Source organism: Salmo trutta, chromosome 23 (genome assembly GCF_901001165.1).
Source record: "Salmo trutta chromosome 23, fSalTru1.1, whole genome shotgun sequence".
NCBI lineage: Eukaryota > Metazoa > Chordata > Actinopteri > Salmoniformes > Salmonidae > Salmo > Salmo trutta.
In genome coordinates this window covers 11,500,311-11,520,828 of record NC_042979.1, presented here as the reverse complement: position 1 = coordinate 11,520,828, position 20,518 = coordinate 11,500,311, and the positions used below count along the sequence as shown (strand labels likewise).

At 43.3% G+C, this 20,518-nt stretch overlaps 1 protein-coding gene across 3 annotated transcripts; it reads left to right on the top strand.

Annotated features, from left to right (window-relative positions):
- The first annotated feature begins 15,971 nt into the window (after positions 1-15,971).
- Positions 15,972-20,143, top strand: LOC115159340 (protein phosphatase 1 regulatory subunit 3B). 3 transcript variants are annotated; one of them, XM_029708934.1, is made up of 2 exons: positions 15,972-16,080; positions 19,127-20,143. In XM_029708934.1, the coding sequence occupies exon 2, from the start codon at positions 19,158-19,160 to the stop codon at positions 20,019-20,021; it is 864 nt and encodes a 287-aa protein (XP_029564794.1). In that variant the 5' UTR covers positions 15,972-16,080; positions 19,127-19,157; the 3' UTR covers positions 20,022-20,143. The 3 variants fall into 3 exon arrangements, with proteins under 3 accessions (XP_029564794.1, XP_029564791.1, XP_029564790.1); XM_029708931.1 differs by lacking the exon at positions 15,972-16,080 and adding an exon at positions 17,031-17,177; XM_029708930.1 differs by lacking the exon at positions 15,972-16,080 and adding an exon at positions 17,191-17,453.
- The last annotated feature ends 375 nt before the right edge of the window (positions 20,144-20,518 follow it).

Sequence of the window (20,518 nt, the reverse complement as noted above, 5' to 3'; positions counted from 1 at the left end):
GGTCGCCTCTACCCTGTTGACATTGAGTCTGGTGTTTTGTGGGTACTATTTAATAAAGCTGTCAGTTGAGGACTTGTGAGGCATCTCACAACACACCTCCGGGCTGTGTAAGGGCTATTTGACCAAGAAGGAGAGTGATGGAGTGCTTCATCAGATGACCTGGCCACCACAATCAACCGACCTCAACCCAATTGAGATGGTTTGAGATGAGTTGGACCGCAGAGTGAAGGAAAAGCAGCCAACAAGTGCTCAGCATATGTGGGAACTCTTTCAAGCTTGTTGGAAAAGCATTCCAGGTGAAGCTGGGAGTGTGCAAAGCTGTCATCAAGGCAAAGGGTAGCTACTTTGAAGAATCTAAAATATTTGTTTAACACGTTTTTGGTTACTACATGATTCTTTAAGCTGCCAGTTGAGGACTTGTGAGGCATCTGTTTCTCAAACTAGATACTCTAATGTACTTGTCCTCTTGCTCAGTTGTGCACCTGGGCCTCCCACTCCTCTTTCTATTCTGGTTAGTGCCAGTTTGCGCTGTTCTGTGAAGGGAGTAGTACACAGCGTTGTACGAGATCTTCAGTTTCTTTGCAATTTCTCGCATGGAATAGCCTTCATTTTTCAGAATAAGAATAGACTGACGAGTTTCAGAAGAAAGTCGTTTGTTTCTGGCCATTTTGAGCCTGTAATTGAACCCACAAATGCTGATGCTCCAGATACTCAACTAGTCTAAAGAAGGGCAGTTTTATTTCTTCTGTAAATCAGCACAACAGTTTTCAGCTCTGCTAACATAATAAAAAAATGGTTTTCTAATGATCAATTAGCCTTTTAAAATGATAAACTTGGATTAGCTAACACAACGTGCCATTGGAACACAGGAGTGATGGTTTCTGATAATGGGCCTCTGTACGCCTATGTTTCCAGCTACAATAGTAATTTACAACATTATCAATGTCTACACTGTATTGCTGATCAATTTGATATTATTTTAATGGACACAAAATGTGATTTTCTTTCAAAAACAAGGACATTTCTAAGTGACCCCAAACTTTGAAACGGTAGTGCATATATACACTGCTCAAAAAAATAAAGGGAACACTAAAATTACACATCCTAGATCTGAATGAATGAAATAATCTTATTAAATACTTTTTTCTTTACATAGTTGAATGTGCTGACAACAAAATCACACAAAAATAATCAATGGAAATCCAATTTATCAACCCATGGAGGTCTGGATTTGGAGTCACACTCAAAATTAAAGTGGAAAACCACACTACAGGCTGATCCAACTTTGATGTAATGTCCTTAAAACAAGTCAAAATGAGGTCAGAACTCATGGATACCATTTTTTATGTCTCTGTGTCCAGTATGAAGGAAGTTAGAGGTAGTTTCACGAGCCAATGCTAACTAGTGTTAGCGCAATAACTGGAAGTCTATGGGTATCTACGCAATGACTGGAAGTCTATGAGTATCTGCTAGCATGCTAGTAGATACCCATAGACTTCCAGTCATTGCGCGCTAACGCTACTTAGCATTGGCTCTGCAAACTACATCTAACTTCCTTCATTTTTTTTTATTTTGGAAAAGTTTTATTACATTTCCTTTAAAAACAGCTCATTTATATTTGTACATTTATACACATAAAAACAGCATAAAAGCATAAAAACAGCATTTGAATATTACATTTAAATTTGTAAAGTACATGTTGCTTATTTAAAAACAGTAGAAACAACTATGAATAAAAGTACTTTTTCTTATAAACATCCAATCTGTAAAAGCCATTTAAAATGTGTACAGATGATTTAACAAAAGTAAAACATTTTTAAGACATGAAAACATGAATAAAAGGAACTTTGTTAAAAAGCTGTCTTCAGTCCTTTATACTGGAATGGGGTGACTCCTCCTCCTGCTCTTCTGAAACAATAAATGTCCTGTCCTTCGGGGCCCAGAGGAGATCCCTCACCTAGGCGCCACAGTGCTTTCAAGCCATGGCCACCGGGACCTTGGGTATAGTGGGGGACCTTTCGCCTGGGGTTGAGGCCCCCCTTCTTCTGTACCACCCCAGGGCTTCTGTGGCTACCATGGCCTCTGCCTGGGGGGTGGTCTCTACTCGTTCTGCTACCAGCAGGTTGCGGGAGGACCACAGTGCATCCTTCAGACACGTGAGGGTGGGCCAGAGCTTAGTGAAGGCCTTTGGTGGAATAGGCCTTCGGGCCACCCCATACAGCACGAGCTGGGGCATTAGGTCTTCCACCGCTGGCAGACACGGGGAGATCAGGGGGCCTGCCTCCTTCCACAGGTCCCTGGTGGCTCTGCACTCCCAGATCAAGTGCCTCACCGACTCATCTTGGCCGCAGCCTGGTCGGGGGCACGCGGATGTCCTTGCCATGCCCCGGGAGTGCATAACGGCCCTGACCGGGAGGATCTCGTGGGCAGCCATCTAGGACAGGTCCCGGTGTCGATTTAGCAGAGCAGGATGGGCCATGTTGCGCCAAATCGCCTATAGCAAGTCCGCGCACTGGACACACTGGTTCCTGCTCCTGCACAAGGGAGAGAAGAGAGTGGTGTTTAATTAAAACCGTAACTGCCTCCATACCAGTCAGTCCTGTTCAGGGTCATATCGACAGATAAAAGGTCGGTGCATAAAATGTTGACGTCGTCCATGTAAAAAATGCACTTGGCGGTCATCCCCCCACTCCCTGGGATACCCACCCCACTGATCCGTTGGTCCCTTCGCAAGACCTGTGCCAGTGGTTTGATGCAGGCCATAAACAGAAGAGGAGATAATGGACAGCCCTGACGGACGCCGCAGTGTACTCCCACTGCTTTTGACAAATGCCCATTTACAAGGATTTTGCTGGTGATATCCCCATACAGCAGTCCCACCCAAGCTAAGAACCTGTCCGGGAAGCCCATTTTTGCAGTACCTTGAAGAGGTACTGGTGCGAGACCCGATCAAAAGCTTTTTCGAAATCTAAATTTAGGACTACAAGCCGCATGTTTTTGTCTCTCGCATAACAGATGGCATCTCTGATCAGTACCAGGCTGTCTGTGATCTTCCTTCCGGAATGGCACAGGTTTGGTCCGGGTGGATCACCTCCCCTAAAACAGAAGACATTCTGAGTGTTAAAACCTTAGTAAAAAGTTTACAATCAAAATTTAAAAGGGTAATCGATCTCCTGTTTCTAAGGTCGTTTTTCTTATATAAAAGTGTCACGATACCTACTTTAAACCTGTCCGTTAGTCTGTCACAGTCAGAAGTTCGTCGGCTAAAACATCCCAGAAAGTCAGGTAAAACTCCAAAGGGAGGCCGTCCTCCCCCGGTGACTTACCCCTCTTAAAATGTCTCAGTCTTTTGTCAATTTCTGTCATCGTCAGGTCTTTTGTTAGGTCGTCTGTGTTGGCTAAGGTCCTGTCAATATATGTTAAAACGTCCCCCATTGTTTCCTCACACACATCTTTTACTCCAAACAGTTCCCCATAAAAATCCTCGACAACTTATTTTATTCCTTCTGTATATGTTTTTAAAACAACATCTATGTTTTTTAAAATCTGTCATTGTCCTATCCTTACTAACAATTTTCTTTAAAAAAGTACCTCGTGCACTTCTCCCCTTCTTCTAATTCCCTTTCCTTACTTCTTGAAATAACCCCCTTACTTCTCTGTTCTGCTAAAATGCCATTTCCTTTTTTACTTTAATTTCATGGTTAAAATCAAAGCCCTGTTGACCTAGATTAAAATACCTTTCCAGTCGCCTCTGCAGTCCCACCATGGTTCTATCTTTTTCTTAACTTTTCTTCTTTCCTATCTCTCTAAAGAAGGTCCTCCTCCATACCTTCACCATTTCCCACCACTGTGCTCGTGTGTCAAAGAAGTCCTGTAGCGTCTGCCACTGGCTGAACTGCTCCCTGTACTGACTAACTACTCTATCATCTTCTAAATGGGAGCAGTTCGGTTTCCAGGGCCCTCTTCCCACAGTCACACCCGAAGTTAGTGAAAAGGTGCACGTCAGCATTACGTGATCTGAGAAGAAAGCAGGGGTTATTATAGCATCAGTTGGGGTACAGTCACGGGTAAACAGATAGTAGTGAGAGAGGCTCTGGTGCCGTCACCACTGGTCCAGGTGAAGCCCTCTCTTGGATGCAGGGTTTTAAAACAGTCAGTCAGTTTAAAATCCCTGCACAACCCTTGCAATAAAACACTTGACCTATCTACCTTAAAATCCTCTCCCGCCCCTCTCCTATCTGCTCTACTTAAAAAACAGTTAAAATCCACACCCACAACTAGAGGATCCCTCCCTAGCATGTGGGACTGCAGGTCTTCTAAAACTGCGCACCGGTCATGTTTATTGTTAAAACCATACACATTTAGCACATTAAAATCCCTTCTCATAAAAGTGCAATTGGCTAAAAGATTACACCCACCAACCACCACCGTGCTTCCCCTCACCACCACCTGTGGGGTCTTGATTAAAATGGCAACACTGTCATTTTTGTTAAAATTGGAACCACTCCAAATGGAGGGCCCGTGCTGCCACTTATCCTCCCGTTTACTGTAAGAGGATAAAAAGGGTAGATCACGCTCCTGTAATAAAAACACATCTGAATTAAACCTTTCTAAAAAGGATAAAACCGACTGTGCCTGTGTCTCTGTTTTTACACTCCTTACATTAATAGTGGTGATGTTAATAGCCATAAAAGGGGTGAGTAAAAACAGTGCTAAAAGAAAAGAAGGCATTTTGAACAGTTAAAAGGGGTTACTTTCCGGGTACTTTCTCTCTCTCCCTCCGGGGTAAAGGGGGTGGCAGGGAGAGGAGGTTAAAACGGGACTTAAAAAGGAGATTTGGCTGGGGGAGTTGGTGGGGAAGGTTCTAGATTCTTCCTCTCCCATTCCAACTTGCCCTTTTTTCCCTCACCCTGTTCGGGGTCGGAGAGCTTCTCAGCATTTATTTTTCGTGGGGGAAGGTGTTCCTCCAGAATCTCCCCCCCAGCCTGTGCTGCTGACATGATGGAGGCCCACTCCCTTTAAAACCAAACACCAGTGAAAAGGGGGGAGGGGAAGTGGAAAAGGGGGCAGGGGAAGGAAAAAGGGGAGTGGGAAGGGAGAGGGGGTTGGGAGGAAGGGGGAGAAGTGTAGGCAACCGAGGAAGCTAGCAGGCTCAGCTAGGCAATGCTAACAGGGCCTACCAGCACCACGGGACACACAACAAACTATCTAGCGCAACACCAAACTAATCTGATCGACAATGGGAAGGGACACTAGGAGGGGAATTTCAACTATCCACAAAGGGGAAGAGCACAAAGGGGAAAGACAAAAGTACACCACAAACCAAATAAAGGCTAGGAGGCCACACCAGCAGGTCATGCTAAGCTAACCAGCTAGCAGGCCTGTCAGCCAAGAGGCCTCACAACAAAAACAAACAAAACACACAAACCAAAAGGAGGGACAAACTAGGGGGACAAACTAGGGGGTAAAACTAGCAAACAAGATGGTTGGGGTAAAGGGGAATGAGGGGACAACAAAAACACTGACCAACAATACCTGCCAAACTTAAGGGACGAGAAAGCTAGCAAGCCTCACCAGCAGGCCAGGCTAGGCTAACCAGCTGGCCGGCCAGCAAAAAGGTCCCTCAGTTGACGACACAAAACAACAAGAAACTGAAACAATGGGCAATTTGGGGGATAAACTAAGGGTACATGATGGGTGGGGTCAAAAGGGGATAACGAAAGACTATCAAACAATGCCTGCCACGCCTAAGGGGCCAGGAGGCTAGCAGGCCAAGCCAAGCTAAAGCTAGCAGGCCGGCATGCCAGAACGCCACCCCAGCTAGCAGACAACACAGAAATGAAGACAGTGGGAGTAGCTAAGGGAAGACTATAGGATACACAGGGGGAGGGGAGATGCAAAACAGGACAAGCAAAAGAAAAAACAAAAATGTAATTAATAAAGAAAAAGGAGGGCCTTAACTCACCCTACAGGTGCTAGGGTGAGTAGTCCACCACCAAAAACACCACCTAACCCAGGACAAAAAAAACAATGGTGAAACAGAACAAGAATAATACATTTAACAAAAATAACTTGGAACACAATTTCCCGGGCGCCCTCCGGCTTATGATCGCCTCTCCGATCAAATGCAGCAACTGTTAAAGAAACTACACTTGATCTTAGCCAAAAGGCTGAGAAGCTAACTTCCTTCATACTGGACACAGACTTCATCATTGGCAGTGTACAATATATCTTTTTTTAAACATTACACAACAGAACACTTAAACTGGAATAATACTCTCAGTAACGGTTGCACAAGAGGGAACTTGTGACCTTAGAACTACACCCATGTATCCCTGTCCTTTACTTTCATCAAGCCCACCAAAGCCAAAGGACATGCTACTGAGGGGCTATTTTAGGCTCACATTCTGACAAGTTCAGAGTCTACCTCGGGTGACTGCCAGTGCAAATGGCTTATCACAAACCTGGGCCTCTTTGAACTTCACCAGGCTGCTGATAAATTACTGGATCAATATTGACATGTGGCCCATCAGTCTGTCAAACACACTCTGCCTATTTCATCATGTTGTGTGACAGTAACCGGTTCAGAGGATGGTGCTAGTTGGTGAGAACCTCACCTGACTGGACCAGTGTAATGCCGAGAGGGAGGTGGCATGTTTGGGAGACAAAGAAATAAAGCAATTTGCTCTGAATAGAGCAATTCCCTACAGAGACATTCAATTATTTGAATCTGCTCTCTTGTGAAATGGGCCTTTGCTCATAGGCTCCACATTGGCCCCAAGGCTTTGGCCCAGTTTTACCCAATGTGGGCAGCCCAAAGGTGCTTCATTCTGTAGCTAGAGGATTCCTGATATCTCCAGGAGTGATTAGTATAATTTTTGTCTTTATCTGTTGTTGTCTAGTACTGTCTTATTGCTAGCTAGGGCCATTTACTTTAGGTGCTGCCTGTCTTCCCAGTAGACTAGTTCGTGTGTGAACTGCTGACTGCTATTAATTTGCAGATGATTGTTGACACATCAACCAGGATTAAGGGGCAGGGCAATTTGCGCTGTTGTTGTTTTGGTAATCAGAGGCTGTATTAGACTGGGGGTGGTGCTCTTCACCTTTGCAAAGCAATTTGCTATTATACTGAACAAAAATATAAAACGTAACATGCAACAATTTCTAAGATTTTACTGATTTAGAGTTCATATAAGGAAATCAGTCAATTGAAATAAATTAATTAGGCCCTAATCTATGGATTTCACGACTGGGAATACAGATATGCATGTGTTGGGCACAGATACACCCCCCCCCCCGCCCCCAATCAACTGACCAGTTGATTGTCGCACACATCGATCCAGAGCATCCCAAACATCCTCAATGAGTGACAGGCCATGGAAGAACTGAGACATTTTCAGCTTCCATGAGTACTGATCCTTGCGACATGGGGCCGTGCATTATCATGCTTTCAACATGAGGTGATGGCGGCGGATGAATGGCACGACAATGGGCCTCAGGATGTCGTCACAGTATCTCTGTGCATTGAAATTGCCATCGATAAAATGCAATCGCGTCCGTTTTCCGTAGCTTATGCCTGCCCATACCAAAACCCCACTGCCACCATGGGGCACTCTGTTCACAACGTTGACATTGGCAACTGCTCACCCACACAACGCCATACTGGTCTGCGGTTCTGAGGCTGGTTGGACATACTGCCAAATTGTCTAAAATGACGTTTGAGGAGGCTTATGGTAGAGAAATTAACATTAAATGATCTGGCAACAGCTCTGGTGGACATTCCTGCAGTCAGCATGTCAATTTCATTCTCCCTCAAAACTTGACACATCTGTGGCATTGTGTTGTGTGACAAAACTGCACATTTTAAAGTCGCCTTTTATTGTCCCCAGCACAAAGTGCAGCTGTGTAATGATTGTGATGTTTCATCAGCTTCTTGATATGCCACACCTGTCAGGTGGATGGATTATCTTGGCAAATGAGAAATGCTCACTAAAAGGGATGTAAACAAATTTGTGCAAAAGCTTTTTGTGCACATGGAAAATTTCAGGGATCTTTTATTTCAGCTCATGAAATATGGGACCAACACTTTACTTGTTGCGTTTATATTTTTGTTCAGTGTAGTATTAGTACTTCAGTCTCCCATTTTCTAAATGGCAGCCGTAAGTGGCGGTCTCAAAGCAAAACGAAGACCGTTGCTGAAACAAAGACGATTGTGCAGAGTTCTTCGAGGAAGGAAAGAGAGTAAGGCTCCACACCACTCTCTCACTTGAGCATCCACTACAAGACCATGGCACCTGCCTACGGAGCAACAAGAGGAACTGCCCATCCCTACCTTCAGGATGTGCTCAAACTCTGCACCCCAACCCAAGCACTCCATTCTGCCATCTCTGGTCTCTTGGCCCCTCCCACCCCTACGGGAAGGCAGCACAACAATGGTGGAATCAGCTTCCCCCTGAAGCTAGGACAGCCGAGTCCCTGCCCATCTTCTGAAAACATCTGAAACCCTACCTCTTCAAAGAGTCTTAAATAATCCCACAGCACCCACCCCCCCACAAAAAAAATACTTTTGTGAACTAACACTCGCACTTGACTTTGTTTTCCACCTTACTAGCTTTGACCTTGCTGATAGCTACTTTGAGGAAAAAATGTACTTACTATGACTGTGATATGTGTTTGTCCCATCTAGCTATTTTAAGATTAATCTACTAACTGTAAGTCACTCTGGATAGGAGCGCCTGCTAAATGTCTAAAATGTAAATGCGGTCCATATCTGGGGAGGGCAGCCCTCACTTTGCCAGAAATTAGCCCATCGTTTCCCACTAAACATACCAATATTGGTATGATGTGGGCTCAATGCGGGTTAAAACATTGGACCATGAAGGCTGCCCACATAGAGAGCAATAGTAATGGTGTCTTTTTGTAGGTACTAACTTCACCATGGGCAAAGCCTATGGGGAAAATGAATAGAGTTTTTCGATAAATGCCAAAAAAAAGGTCTGTGGTAAACACAGGCTTAGGAGATCTTACACGTTTTATTCTAATCAAATCAAATTGTATTGGTCACATACACATATTTAGCATATGTTATTGTGGGTGTAGCGAAATGCATGTGTTCCTAGCTCCAACAGTGCAGTAGTATCTAACAATTCACAACAATACACACAAATCTAAAAGTAAAATAATGGAATTAAGCATTAGGACGAGCAATGTCGGAGTGGCATTGACTAAAATACAGTAGAATAGAATAAGGTGTTTACATATGAGATGAGTAAAGCAGTATGAAAACATTATTAAAGGGACTAGTGTTCCATTATTAGAGTGGCCAGTGATTCCATGTCTATGTATATAGGGCAGGATTGAGTAACCGGGTGGTAGCCGGCGAGTGATAGTTATTTAACAGTCTGATGGCCTTGAGATAGAAGCTGTTTTTCAGTCTCTCGTTCCCAGCTTTGATGCACCTGTACTGACCTCGCCTTCTGGATGATAGCGGGGTGAACAGGCAATGGCTCGGGTGGTTGATGTCCTTGATGATCTTTTTGGCCTTCCTGTGATATCGGGTGCTGTAGGTGTCCTGGAGGGTAGGCGGTGTGCCCCCGGTGATGCGTTGGGCAGACCGCACCACCCTCTGCGGGCGGTGCAGTTGCCATACCAGGCGGTGATATAGCCCGACAGGATGCTCTCAATTGTGCATCTGTAAAAGTTTCTGAGGGTCTTAGGGGCCAAGCCGAATTTCTTCAGCCTCCTGAGGTTGAAGAGGCGCTGTTGCGCCTTCTTCACCGCACTGTGTGGGTGGACCATTTCAAATTGTCAGTGACGTGTACGCCGAGGAACTTGAAACTTTCCACCTTCTCCACTGCGGTCCCGTCCATGTGGATAGGGGCATGCTCCCTCTGCTGTTTCCTGAATTCCACTATCAGCTCCTTCGCTTTGTTGACGTTGAGGGATAGGTTATTTTCCTGGCATCACTCCGCCAGGGCCCTCACCTCCTCCTTGTAGGCTGCCTCGTCATTGTTGGTAATCAGGTCTACTACTGTTGTGCTGTCTGAAAATTTGATGATTGAGTTGGAGGCATGCGTGGCCACGCAGTCATGGGTGAACAGGGAGTACAGGAGGGGGCTGAGCACGCACCCTTGTGGGGCCCTTGTGTTGAGGATCAGCGAAGTGGAGGTATTGTTTCCTACCTTCACCACCTGGGGGTGGCCCGTCAGGAAATCCAGGACACAGTTGCACAGGGCGGGGTTCAGACCCAGGGCCCCGAGCATAATGATGACCTTGGAGGGTACTATGGTGTTGAAGACTGAGCTATAGTCAATGAACAGCATTCTGACGTAGGTATTCTTCTTGTCCAAATGGGACTGGGCAGTGTGCACTGTGATGGCGATTGCATCGTCTGTAGATCTATTGGGGCGGTAAGCAAATTGAAGGGTGTCGGGTAAGGTAGAGGTGAGCCTCTCAAAGCACTTCATGATGACAGAAGTGAGTGCTCCGGGGCGATGGTTCAGTTACCTTTGCTTTCTTGGGTACAGGAACAATGGTGGACATCTTGGAGCAAGTGGGGACAGCAGACTGGGATAGGGAGAGATTGAATATGTCCGTTAACACTTCAATGTGTCCGTAAACACTTAAATGTCTTACTCAAATGTCTTACCTGTGTCGGTGGCACTGTGTTATCCTCAAAACGGGCAAAGAAGGTGTTTAGCTTGAATGGGAACAAGACGTCGGTGTCCGCAACGTGGCTGGTTTTCCCTTAGTAATCCGTGATTGTCTGTGGACCCTGCCACATATGTCTCGTGTTTGAGCCATTGAATTGCGACTCCACTTTGTGTCTGTACTGACTTTTTGCCTGTTTGATTGCCTTACGGAGGGAATAACTACACTGTTTGTACTCGACCATATTCCAAGTCAACTTGTCATGGTTAAATGCAGTGGTTCGTGCTTTCAGTTTTGCGCAAATGCTGCCATCTATCCACAGTTTCTGGTTTGGGTAGGTTATAATAGTCACCGTGGGAACAACATCCCCTATACACTTCCTGATGAACTCAGTACCCATGTCCGTGTAAACGTCAATGTTATTCTCAGAGGCTACCCTGAACATATCGCAGTCCGTGTGATTAAAACAAACAATCTTGAAGCATGGATTCCGATTGGTCAGAGCAGCGTTGAATAGACCTTAGCACAGGTACTTCTTGTTTGAGTTTCTGCCTATAGGAAGTGAGGAGCAAAATTGAGTCGTGATCTGATTTGCTGAAGGGAGGGCGGGGGAGTGCCTTGTAGCAGTGGTCTTGTGTTTTTCCTAAGCCAGTACTACAGTCAATTTGTTGATAGAACTTCGGTAGCATTTTCCTCAAATTTGCTTTGTTAAAATCCCCAGCTACAATAAATGCGGCCTCAGGATATGTGGTTTCCAGTTTGCATAAAGTCCAGTGTAGTTCCTTGAGGGCAGTCGTGGTATCGGCTTGAGGGGGAATATACACGGCTGTAACTATAACCGAAGAGAATTCTCTTGGGAGGTAATACGGTTGGCAATTGATTGTGAGGTATTCTAGGTGGGGTGAACAAAAGGACTTGAGTTTTTGTATGTTATCACAATCACACCATGAGTAGTTAATCATGAAACATACACCCCCCGCCTTTCTTCTTCCCGGAGAGTTCTTAATTCCTGTCTGCACGAATAACTGAGAACCCAGCTGGCTGTATGGACGGGGACAGTATATCCAAAGAGAGCCATGATTCCGTGAAACAGAGTATGCTACAGTCCCTGATGTCTCTCTGGAAGGAGATCCTCGCCCTGAGCTTGTCTACTTTATTGTCCAGAGACTGAGTAATATACTCGGAAGCGGTGGATGGTGTGCCCGCCTCCTGAGTTGGACTAAATGTCCACTCCAAGTACCTCTTCTCCACCGGCGGCGTCTTGGAGCAAGCTCTGGGATAAGTTAACCTCTCTGGGGTATGTGGGACGGTAGCGTCCCACTTGCCAACAGCCAGTGAAATAGCAGAGCGCCAAATTCAAAACAAAAATCTCATAATTCAAATTTCTCACACATACAAGTATTATACACCATTTTAAAGATACACTTCTCGTTAATCCAACCACAGTGTCCGATTTAAAAAAGGCTTTACAGGGAAAGCATAGCATTAGATTATGTTAGGACAGCACCTAGACAACAAAAACCACACAGCCATTTTCAAAGCAAGGAGAGGCGTCACAAAAAAACAGAAATACAGCTGAAATGAATCACTAGCCTTTGATGATCTTCATCAGATGGCACTCATAGGACTTCATGTTACACAATACATGTATATTTTGCTCGATAAAGTTCCTATTTATATCCCAAAAAAACATTTTACATTGGCGTGTAATGTTCAGAAATGTTTTGCCTCCAAAACTGCCGGTGAATGAGCACATCAATTTACAGAAATACTCATCATAAACGTTGATAAAATATACAACTGTTATGCATAGAATTAAAGATATACTTCTCCTTAATGCAACCGCTGTGTCAGATTTCAAAAAAGCTTTACGGCGAAAGCACACTTTGCAATAATCTGAGTACAGCGCTCAGACACCAAAACAAGCCATACAGATACCCACCATGTTGTGGAGTAAACTGAAGTCAGAAATAGCATTATAAATATTCCCTTACCTTTGATCTTCATCAGAATGCACTCCCAGGAATCCCAGTTCCACAATAAATGTTTGTTTTGTTCGATAAAGTTCATCTTTATGCCCAAATACCTCCATTTTGTTCACGCGTTAGGTTCACTATTCCAAATGCAGAAGGCGCGTGCACTAAAGTCCAGACGAAAAGTCAAAAAAGTTGTATTACAGTTTGTAGAAACATGTCAAACGATGTATAGAATCAATCTTTAGGATGTTTTTATCATAAATCTTCAAAAATATTCCAACCGGACAATTCCTTTGTCTTCATAAAGGAAAGAGAACTGAGCTCGTGCTCATGGCCGCGCGTGTAACTAAAATAATGGCCGACTGCCAGACACCTGACTCAATCAGCTCGTATTCTCTCCCCATTCACAGTAGAAGCCTGAAACAATGTTCTAAAGACTGTTGACATCTAGTAGGAGCCTTAGGAAGTGCAATATAACCCCATAGACACTGTATAATGGATAGGCAATCACTTGAAAAACTACAAACCTCAGATTTCCACACTTCCTGGTTGGATTTTTCTCAGATCTTTGCCTGCCATATGAGTTCTGTTATACTCACAGACATCATTCAAACAGTTTTAGAAACTTCAGTGTTTTCTATCCAAATCTACTAATTACAGTGGGGGGGAAAGTATTTGATCCCCTGCTGATTTCGTACGTTTGCCCACTGACAAAGAAAGGATCAGTCTATAATTTTAATGGTAGGTTTATTTGAACAGTGAGAGACAGAATAACAACAAAAATATCCAGAAAAACGCATGTCAGAAATGTTATAAATTGATTTGCATTTTAATGAGGGAAATAAGTATTTGAAGAATGTATTTGGTATGTGAAGAATGTATTTGGGCTGCAATTTCTGAGGCTGGTAACTCTAATGAACTTATTGTCTGCAGCAGAGGTAACTCTGGGTCTTCAATTCCTGTGGCGGTCCTCATGAGAGCCAGTTTCATCATAGCGCTTGATGGTTTTTGCAACTGCACTTGAAGAAACTTTCAAAGTTCTTGAAATGTTCCACATTGACTGACCTTCATGTGTTAAAGTAATGATGGATTGCCGTTTCTCTTTGTTTATTTGAGCTGTTCCTGCCATAATATGGACTTGGTCTTTTACCAAATAGGGCTATCTTCTGAATACACCCCTACCTTGTCACAACACAACTGATTGGCTCAAACGCATTAAGAAGGAAAGAAATTCCACAAATTATCTTTTAAGAAGGCACACCTGTTAATTGAAATGCATTCCAGGTGGCTACCTCATGAAGCTGGTTAAGAGAATGCCAAGAGTGTGCAAAGCTGTCATTAAGGCAAAGGGTGGATATTTGAAGAATCTCAAATATAAAATATATTTTGATTTGTTTAACACTTTTTTGGTTACTACATGATTCCATATGTGTTATTTCATAGTTTTGATGTCTTCACTATTATTCTACAGTGTAGAAAATAGCAAAAATAAAGAAAAACCTTTGAATGAGTAGGTGTTCCAAAACTTTTGACCGGTAGTGTATATATACAGTGCATTTGAAAAGTATTCAGATCCTTTGAATTTTTCCACATTTTGTTACATTATTGTCTTATTCTAAAATGGATTAAAATCACTTTTTTCACATCAATCTACACATATTATCCCATAATGACAAAGCAAAAACAGGTTAAGACATTTTTGCAAATGTATAAAAAAGAAAAAAAAGGAAATTCTATGTTGACATAAGTATTCAGACCCTTTACTCAGCACCTTGTTGAAGCACCTTTGGCAGCGATTACAGCCTTGAGTTTTCTTGGGTATGACACTACAAGCATATAGTGTCATACCCAAGTGTCATATTTAGGGAGTTTCTCCCATTCTTCTCTGCAGATCCTCTCAAGCTCTGTCAGGTTGGATGGGGAGCGTCACTGCACAGCTATTTTCAGGTCTCTCCAGAGATGTTCGATCGGGTTCAAGTCCGGGCTCTGGCTGGGCCACTCAAGGACATTCAGAGAGTTGTCCCGAAGCCACTCCTGTGTTGTCTTGGCTGTGTGCTTAGGGTCGTTGTCCTGTTGGAAGGTGAACCATCACCCCAGTCTGAGGTCCTGAGCGCTCTGGAGCAGGTTTTCAACAAGGATCTCTCTGTACTTTGCAACGTTCATCTTTCCCTCGATCCTGACTAGTCTTCCAGTCCCTGCCGCTGAAAAAGATCCCCACAGCAGGATGCTGCCACTACCATGCTTCACCGAAGGGACGGTGCCAGGTTTCCTCCAGACATGACGGTTGGCATTCAGGCCAAAGAGTTCAACCCTGGTTTAATCAGACCAGAGAATGTTGTTTCCCATTGACTGAGAGTCCTTTAGGTGCCTATTGGAAAAACTCCAAGTGGGCTTTCATGTGCCTTTTACTGAGGAGTGCCATAAAGGCCTGATTGGTGGAGTGGTGGAGTGCTGGAGAGATGGTTGTGTTTCTGGAAGGTTCTCCCAACTCCACAGAGGAACTCTGGAGCTCTGTCAGAGTGACCATCGGGTTCTTGGTCACCTCCTTGCCCAAGGCCCTTCTCCCCCGAATGCACAGTTTGGCTGGGCGGCCAGCTCTAGGAAACTCTTGGTGGTTCCAAACTTCTTCCATTTAAGAATGATGGAGGCCACTGTGTTCTTGGGGACCTTCAATGCTGCAACAATTCCTTAGACCGCATGGCTTGGTTTCTGCTCTGACATGCACTGTCAACTGTGGGACCTTATATTTGTGCCTGTCCAAATCATGTCCAATCAAGTTGTAAAACATCTCAAAGATGATCAATGGAAACAGGATGCACCTGAGCTAAATTTTCGAGTCTCATAACAAATGGTCTGAATACTTATGTAAATAATGTATTTCTGTTTTTCATTTGTAACACATTTGCAAAAACGTTAAAGAACCTGTTTCGCTTTGTCATTTTGGGGTATTGTGTGTATATTTAATCAATTTTAGAATAAGGTTGTAATGTAACAAAATGTGAAAAAAGTCAAGTGGTCTGAATACTTTCCGAATGCACTGTATATACAGGTATCTCTAACCTAGCACTTAATCCCATTACATTACACATAAATCATTGAATAAAAATGTATTCTGTATGGCGATGAGATTTGTTAAGAGCCGTGACGCATGGTCTGAATATTAACACGCATCGCTTGTGGTATGGTTTTGGAAACATAAGGACCTTATCTTTAATACCAGAGAGAAATACTTTTCAAAAAACAAAAGGTTGTTGATACACACCTTTTAATAGGGCTAGGGTTCCCACAAGGCCATATTTCCATGTTACAGCGCTTGTTTACGGAAAACAGACAGAAGACCAAGACCTGTACAAGTTAGCCATCTTTGTCTCAGAACACCTGTGTGTAAACGGAAGACCGACGCCACAAACCTAGTCACTGAAAAATACTGTAGGCTGCAACTGTGTACAGTACAGTATGTGTGTATTTTGCATTTGTGAAATGATTGATGTGATATGAAAGTAGAGGTATTTATGTTGCTAGTACCATTCCGCAATTGAAAATCGATAAACCTTTAGATGGTGAATTTGGCTGTTTTGGCTTCCAGAGCCAATTCACCCTTTAAACAGAACATGTAAGGTCCTTGGACTAAGATGAGTAACGTTAGGCTACTTTATCCAATATTGGGTATACTTCATTGATCCACCATCTTTGATTTAGCTTTAGGACCTAGGCAGAAAGTAAGATGAGAAGCGAGAGGGTTTGCGCAGCCTAAAATCTGTCCACGATAATACGATTTTTTTTATGGAAGTCAATGAGTGTCGAATTTGGTAAACAAAAAATGTAATTCCCAATTTGCTACGTGAGGCTTATTTGATCGAATAGAAGTTGTGTGCATACCTCACAAGACATGCCACAAGAGGTCTCTTCACAGTCCCCAAGTCCAGAACAGACGATGGGAGGCACACAGTACTGCATAGAGCAATGACTACATGGAACCATATTCCACATCAAGTAACTCATGCCAGCAGTACAATTATATTTAAAAAACAGCTTAAAAAGTACCATATGGCACAGCGGGGACTGTGAAGCAACACAAACATTGGCACAGACACATACATACGCACTATACATACACATGGATTTAGTACCGTATATACTGTATATATGTGGTACTGGTGGAGTGCCTGAGGACACACAGTGTGTTGTGAAATCTGTGAATGTATTGTAATGTTTTTTAAATTGTATAAACTGCCTTCATTTAGCTAGACCCCAGGAAGATTAGCTGCTGCCGGGGATCCATAATAAATACAAATGGTTAGGTTGTTAAGACGCACGTGGCATTCCGACAATTTAACAAAAAAAACGACTATACTGGTGTTGTGCCAGTTGTTGACAAGCAAAACTGCCCTCTCATTTGCTAGAATGGTCCCGCCTGATCTTGCCTGCCTTCTATCTTTGAGGACATGTATTTCCATCGTTAGAGCGGTCATTCGACTATCTCTAGATATTCTTTCACCAAGTTGACGATTCACCGAGCGCTCCTTCACGGCCCACTGTGATTGGCTACAGGTAGGCCTACACGTTCACTTGAACCCAGTATGATGTTTGAAACGGTGGCATGACCGAAGCTGGATACAGTTTGTGAAGTTGCTAGTTACATTTTATTTGTAGCAATAGTAGAGTAGCATTACAGCTAAATTGATTATAGCCTACATGTAAACGACAAGGAAGAGGAGCTTTCACCGCTGAGAGGGCAATGGTGATTTCTGACTGGTAGAGTAGACGCAGCCTATCACGTCAATTCTACCTGAATTCATTGCAAATGTTTCAAACCAACTGCACAAGGTAAGCTTGTTTCATGACTAACGTTAGATAAATAAAAGTATCACCTTTGCAGGATTGTAATCTAATTCGCAGTAGTAGTCTATAACATTGAGTTAGTTCATAGCCAAGGAACTCAAACCTCAGCCTCTGAGGTCGAGAATACATAGTCACTGAATATGGACCATAGCAAAGCAGTCATGCAACATTCAACTAACCTTTACTTGCCGGTACTTTCTTCGTTCTTGAGTCGGAAAGCTGCGGTGTATTATACACAGCTGTTTCCAGTTGCAGGTGGAACGCCAAAAAAATTTACTAAAATATGCAGGACAATCTTAAATCCACTTTTTGTATTAAGTGAGATGTGTCTTGCATGTGTGTAGATCTTTGTTTGGGTCGCGTGGCCGCGGCGTTGTCACTTAAAACTGAATAGTTGATGGAAAGAATTTGGAAACGTGAAATCTGCTAACTAAAATGTCTCCTCACTCTGTGCAAAAAGTGCTTTTAATATCTTTCTGATGAATATTACCTCATTATTGGGGTTCTACCTGCAACTAGAACTGGAGTTTATAAGACAATGCGGACTTCCGAATCGAGATTTAATAAAGTATCGCCAAGTAGTCTGAAGGATTGACAAAACATTTGCTGATTAGGCAAATCCTTAAACAGCACCATCATATCAATGGCTATTCGCAAGCTTTAACGTAATGTTGGGTATAGTTTATTGGCTAGTTAGTGTACCATGTTTTTTGTTTCACAATGAACTTTCAGAAAAACTGAAACCAGAAAGAGACACAATTATGGGTCCTTTGTTGCTCAGTTGCAACACCAGGGTTGTGGGTTCGATTCCCACGGGGGACCAGTATGCAAATATATGCGCTCACTACTGTAAGTTGCACTGGATAAAATCGTCTGCTAAATTGCCCTTGTCTGGCATATTAGAAAATAAAGTGCAGCATGTGTGTAACACTGAGTAAGTAATGACCCTATCTGTAGCGTTTCAGTTCTGAAGTTCATGTTAGTAAAGTGGGACAAGTTTAGTGCAGTAAGAATGGGCTTTAAAGTGATACTTTGGGATTTTGACAATGAGGCCCTTTTATTTACTTCCCCAGAGTCAGATGAACTTGTGGGTACTAGAATATTTAAATACTTTCTTAACTCTATTTCTGTCAGATATCAGATGCGTGCCTATGCCTCACCTCTAAACAAGGCTATCCAATTAAATAGGTCAAGTACAAGAAATTTGGATATTATGGAGACCTCAAACTCAGCATTTCAGAAGAAAACTCCCCACAGCGTTTCAGGATAAGGCTATACATGATCACCTTCCCTTTTCCAAATGATTGCAAGATGGATTGTACAAATGCTAAAGCATACCCATGATTATACACATTGGGCAAGTAGGTTAGAGAAGACCTTTTGACAACTTAAACAGTGATATTATACGGAAGTCAACCAAATACATGTGATGGTTGGCTGAACATGAGTAACTTGGGGGTTGATCTATCAGCAGATGAAATTGATGCAATGTTTGCTCTGGCCATGCACTTAGCCTACGGTTGCTTAATGTTTCACATGCAAATTCAGCAATAAAGATACTATATACATTTCACAAGAGAATGTGTATTCTGTCAAACATTGTTTGAAGCAACTGGACGAATGACAACTTTCTGGTATCTTTGTTTTTTTCCCCTCAGTCTATTCAGCCTCTTTCCTCACAAGTCCACCATGCCGATTGAATTGGCCATGCCGCTCTACCTGTCAAACGACGACTTCTGCTACACGAGGTCCCCGAAATCACTGCAACCACTACGACCCTGTCTGAAGCCCTGCATGCAGTTCAAACCCTCTGCCCCTCCTATGCAGACTGAACCAGATTTGCTTCATGAGAAGAATGGGAAACCTAAAAGGCGAGTGTCCTTCGCCGACCACAAGGGCCTGGCCCTCACCAAGGTGAAGTTCTTTTCTCATTTTGACACTATTGACATCCCGCTCAACATCACAGAGCTGTTCAGCTCTTCGCTCAAGTTACCATATGAGGGGGACAGACTGGTAATGGGGTTCACCCAGCCCTCCTCTGATTACCTGCTGTTCCGTCAGCGTCTGGAGACTGAGCTTGTCTGCCTAGAGCACTGCATGCTGAAAGAGAAGGCACTGTCTGGAACCGTGAAGGTCAAAAACCTGTCCTTTGAGAAGTCTGTCAAGGTGCGTGTAACCTTTGACACTTGGAAAAGCTACACAGACTTGGAGTGCCAGTACTTGAAGGACACCTACACAGGCTCGGACTATGACACCTTTGCCTTCGAGGTTTCCCTTCCAGCTGAGCTGAGGCCGCACAAGCACATAGAGTTTGCCATCTGCTATGAAGTCAATGGCCAGACATACTGGGACGGTAACCAGGGCCAGAACTACAGGATCATCTGGTCTGCTCTGAAGATGGACGGCCAGGGCAGCTTCAGCAGTAACCAGCAGAGACACTCGTTTGATCTTGGAATTCAATTCGACTTCTATGGAAGTCCCAGATGCTCCCATGGGATGTTCCCGGAGTGGCCAAGTTATGCAGGATATGAGGATATTAGACCTTACTACTGAAAAGCCGTCATCCTTAGAGTAAAGTGTTTTTTGTTCAGAGAAAGGGCTGTTCCTGAAAATGAGTGATTTTTCAGGCCAGGTCAGTCTAGCCATGCTCGGGGGAACAAAAGCAATAAGAAAAAGAAATATGTTTTTGGATGGGGGTTGTATACTCTGTGGATTATCAGAATTAGAATATTCAGATGTGACATTTACTGATTGTATAGCAGGTTTAATTAACAGGCATATCTCGGTGTAGATGTTGTCTGAACCAAGAGAAAAACATAATTAATATCTAGCTTTTGTACTTAATCTACAGTGGGTTTTGGAATTATTGGATACCTTGATAAAGATTAGTAAAAAACGAAAAATTCTAACTGGTCTCTATTCTATGGTAAAAAAATGTAGAAATTATATTTTATACTAATACAATTGCTCAGGGCAAAGATTTTGTTTAACAAGTAATAAAAGAAAATCTCAAAGATGAGGTCAAAATGATTGGATCACATGTTTTCAAT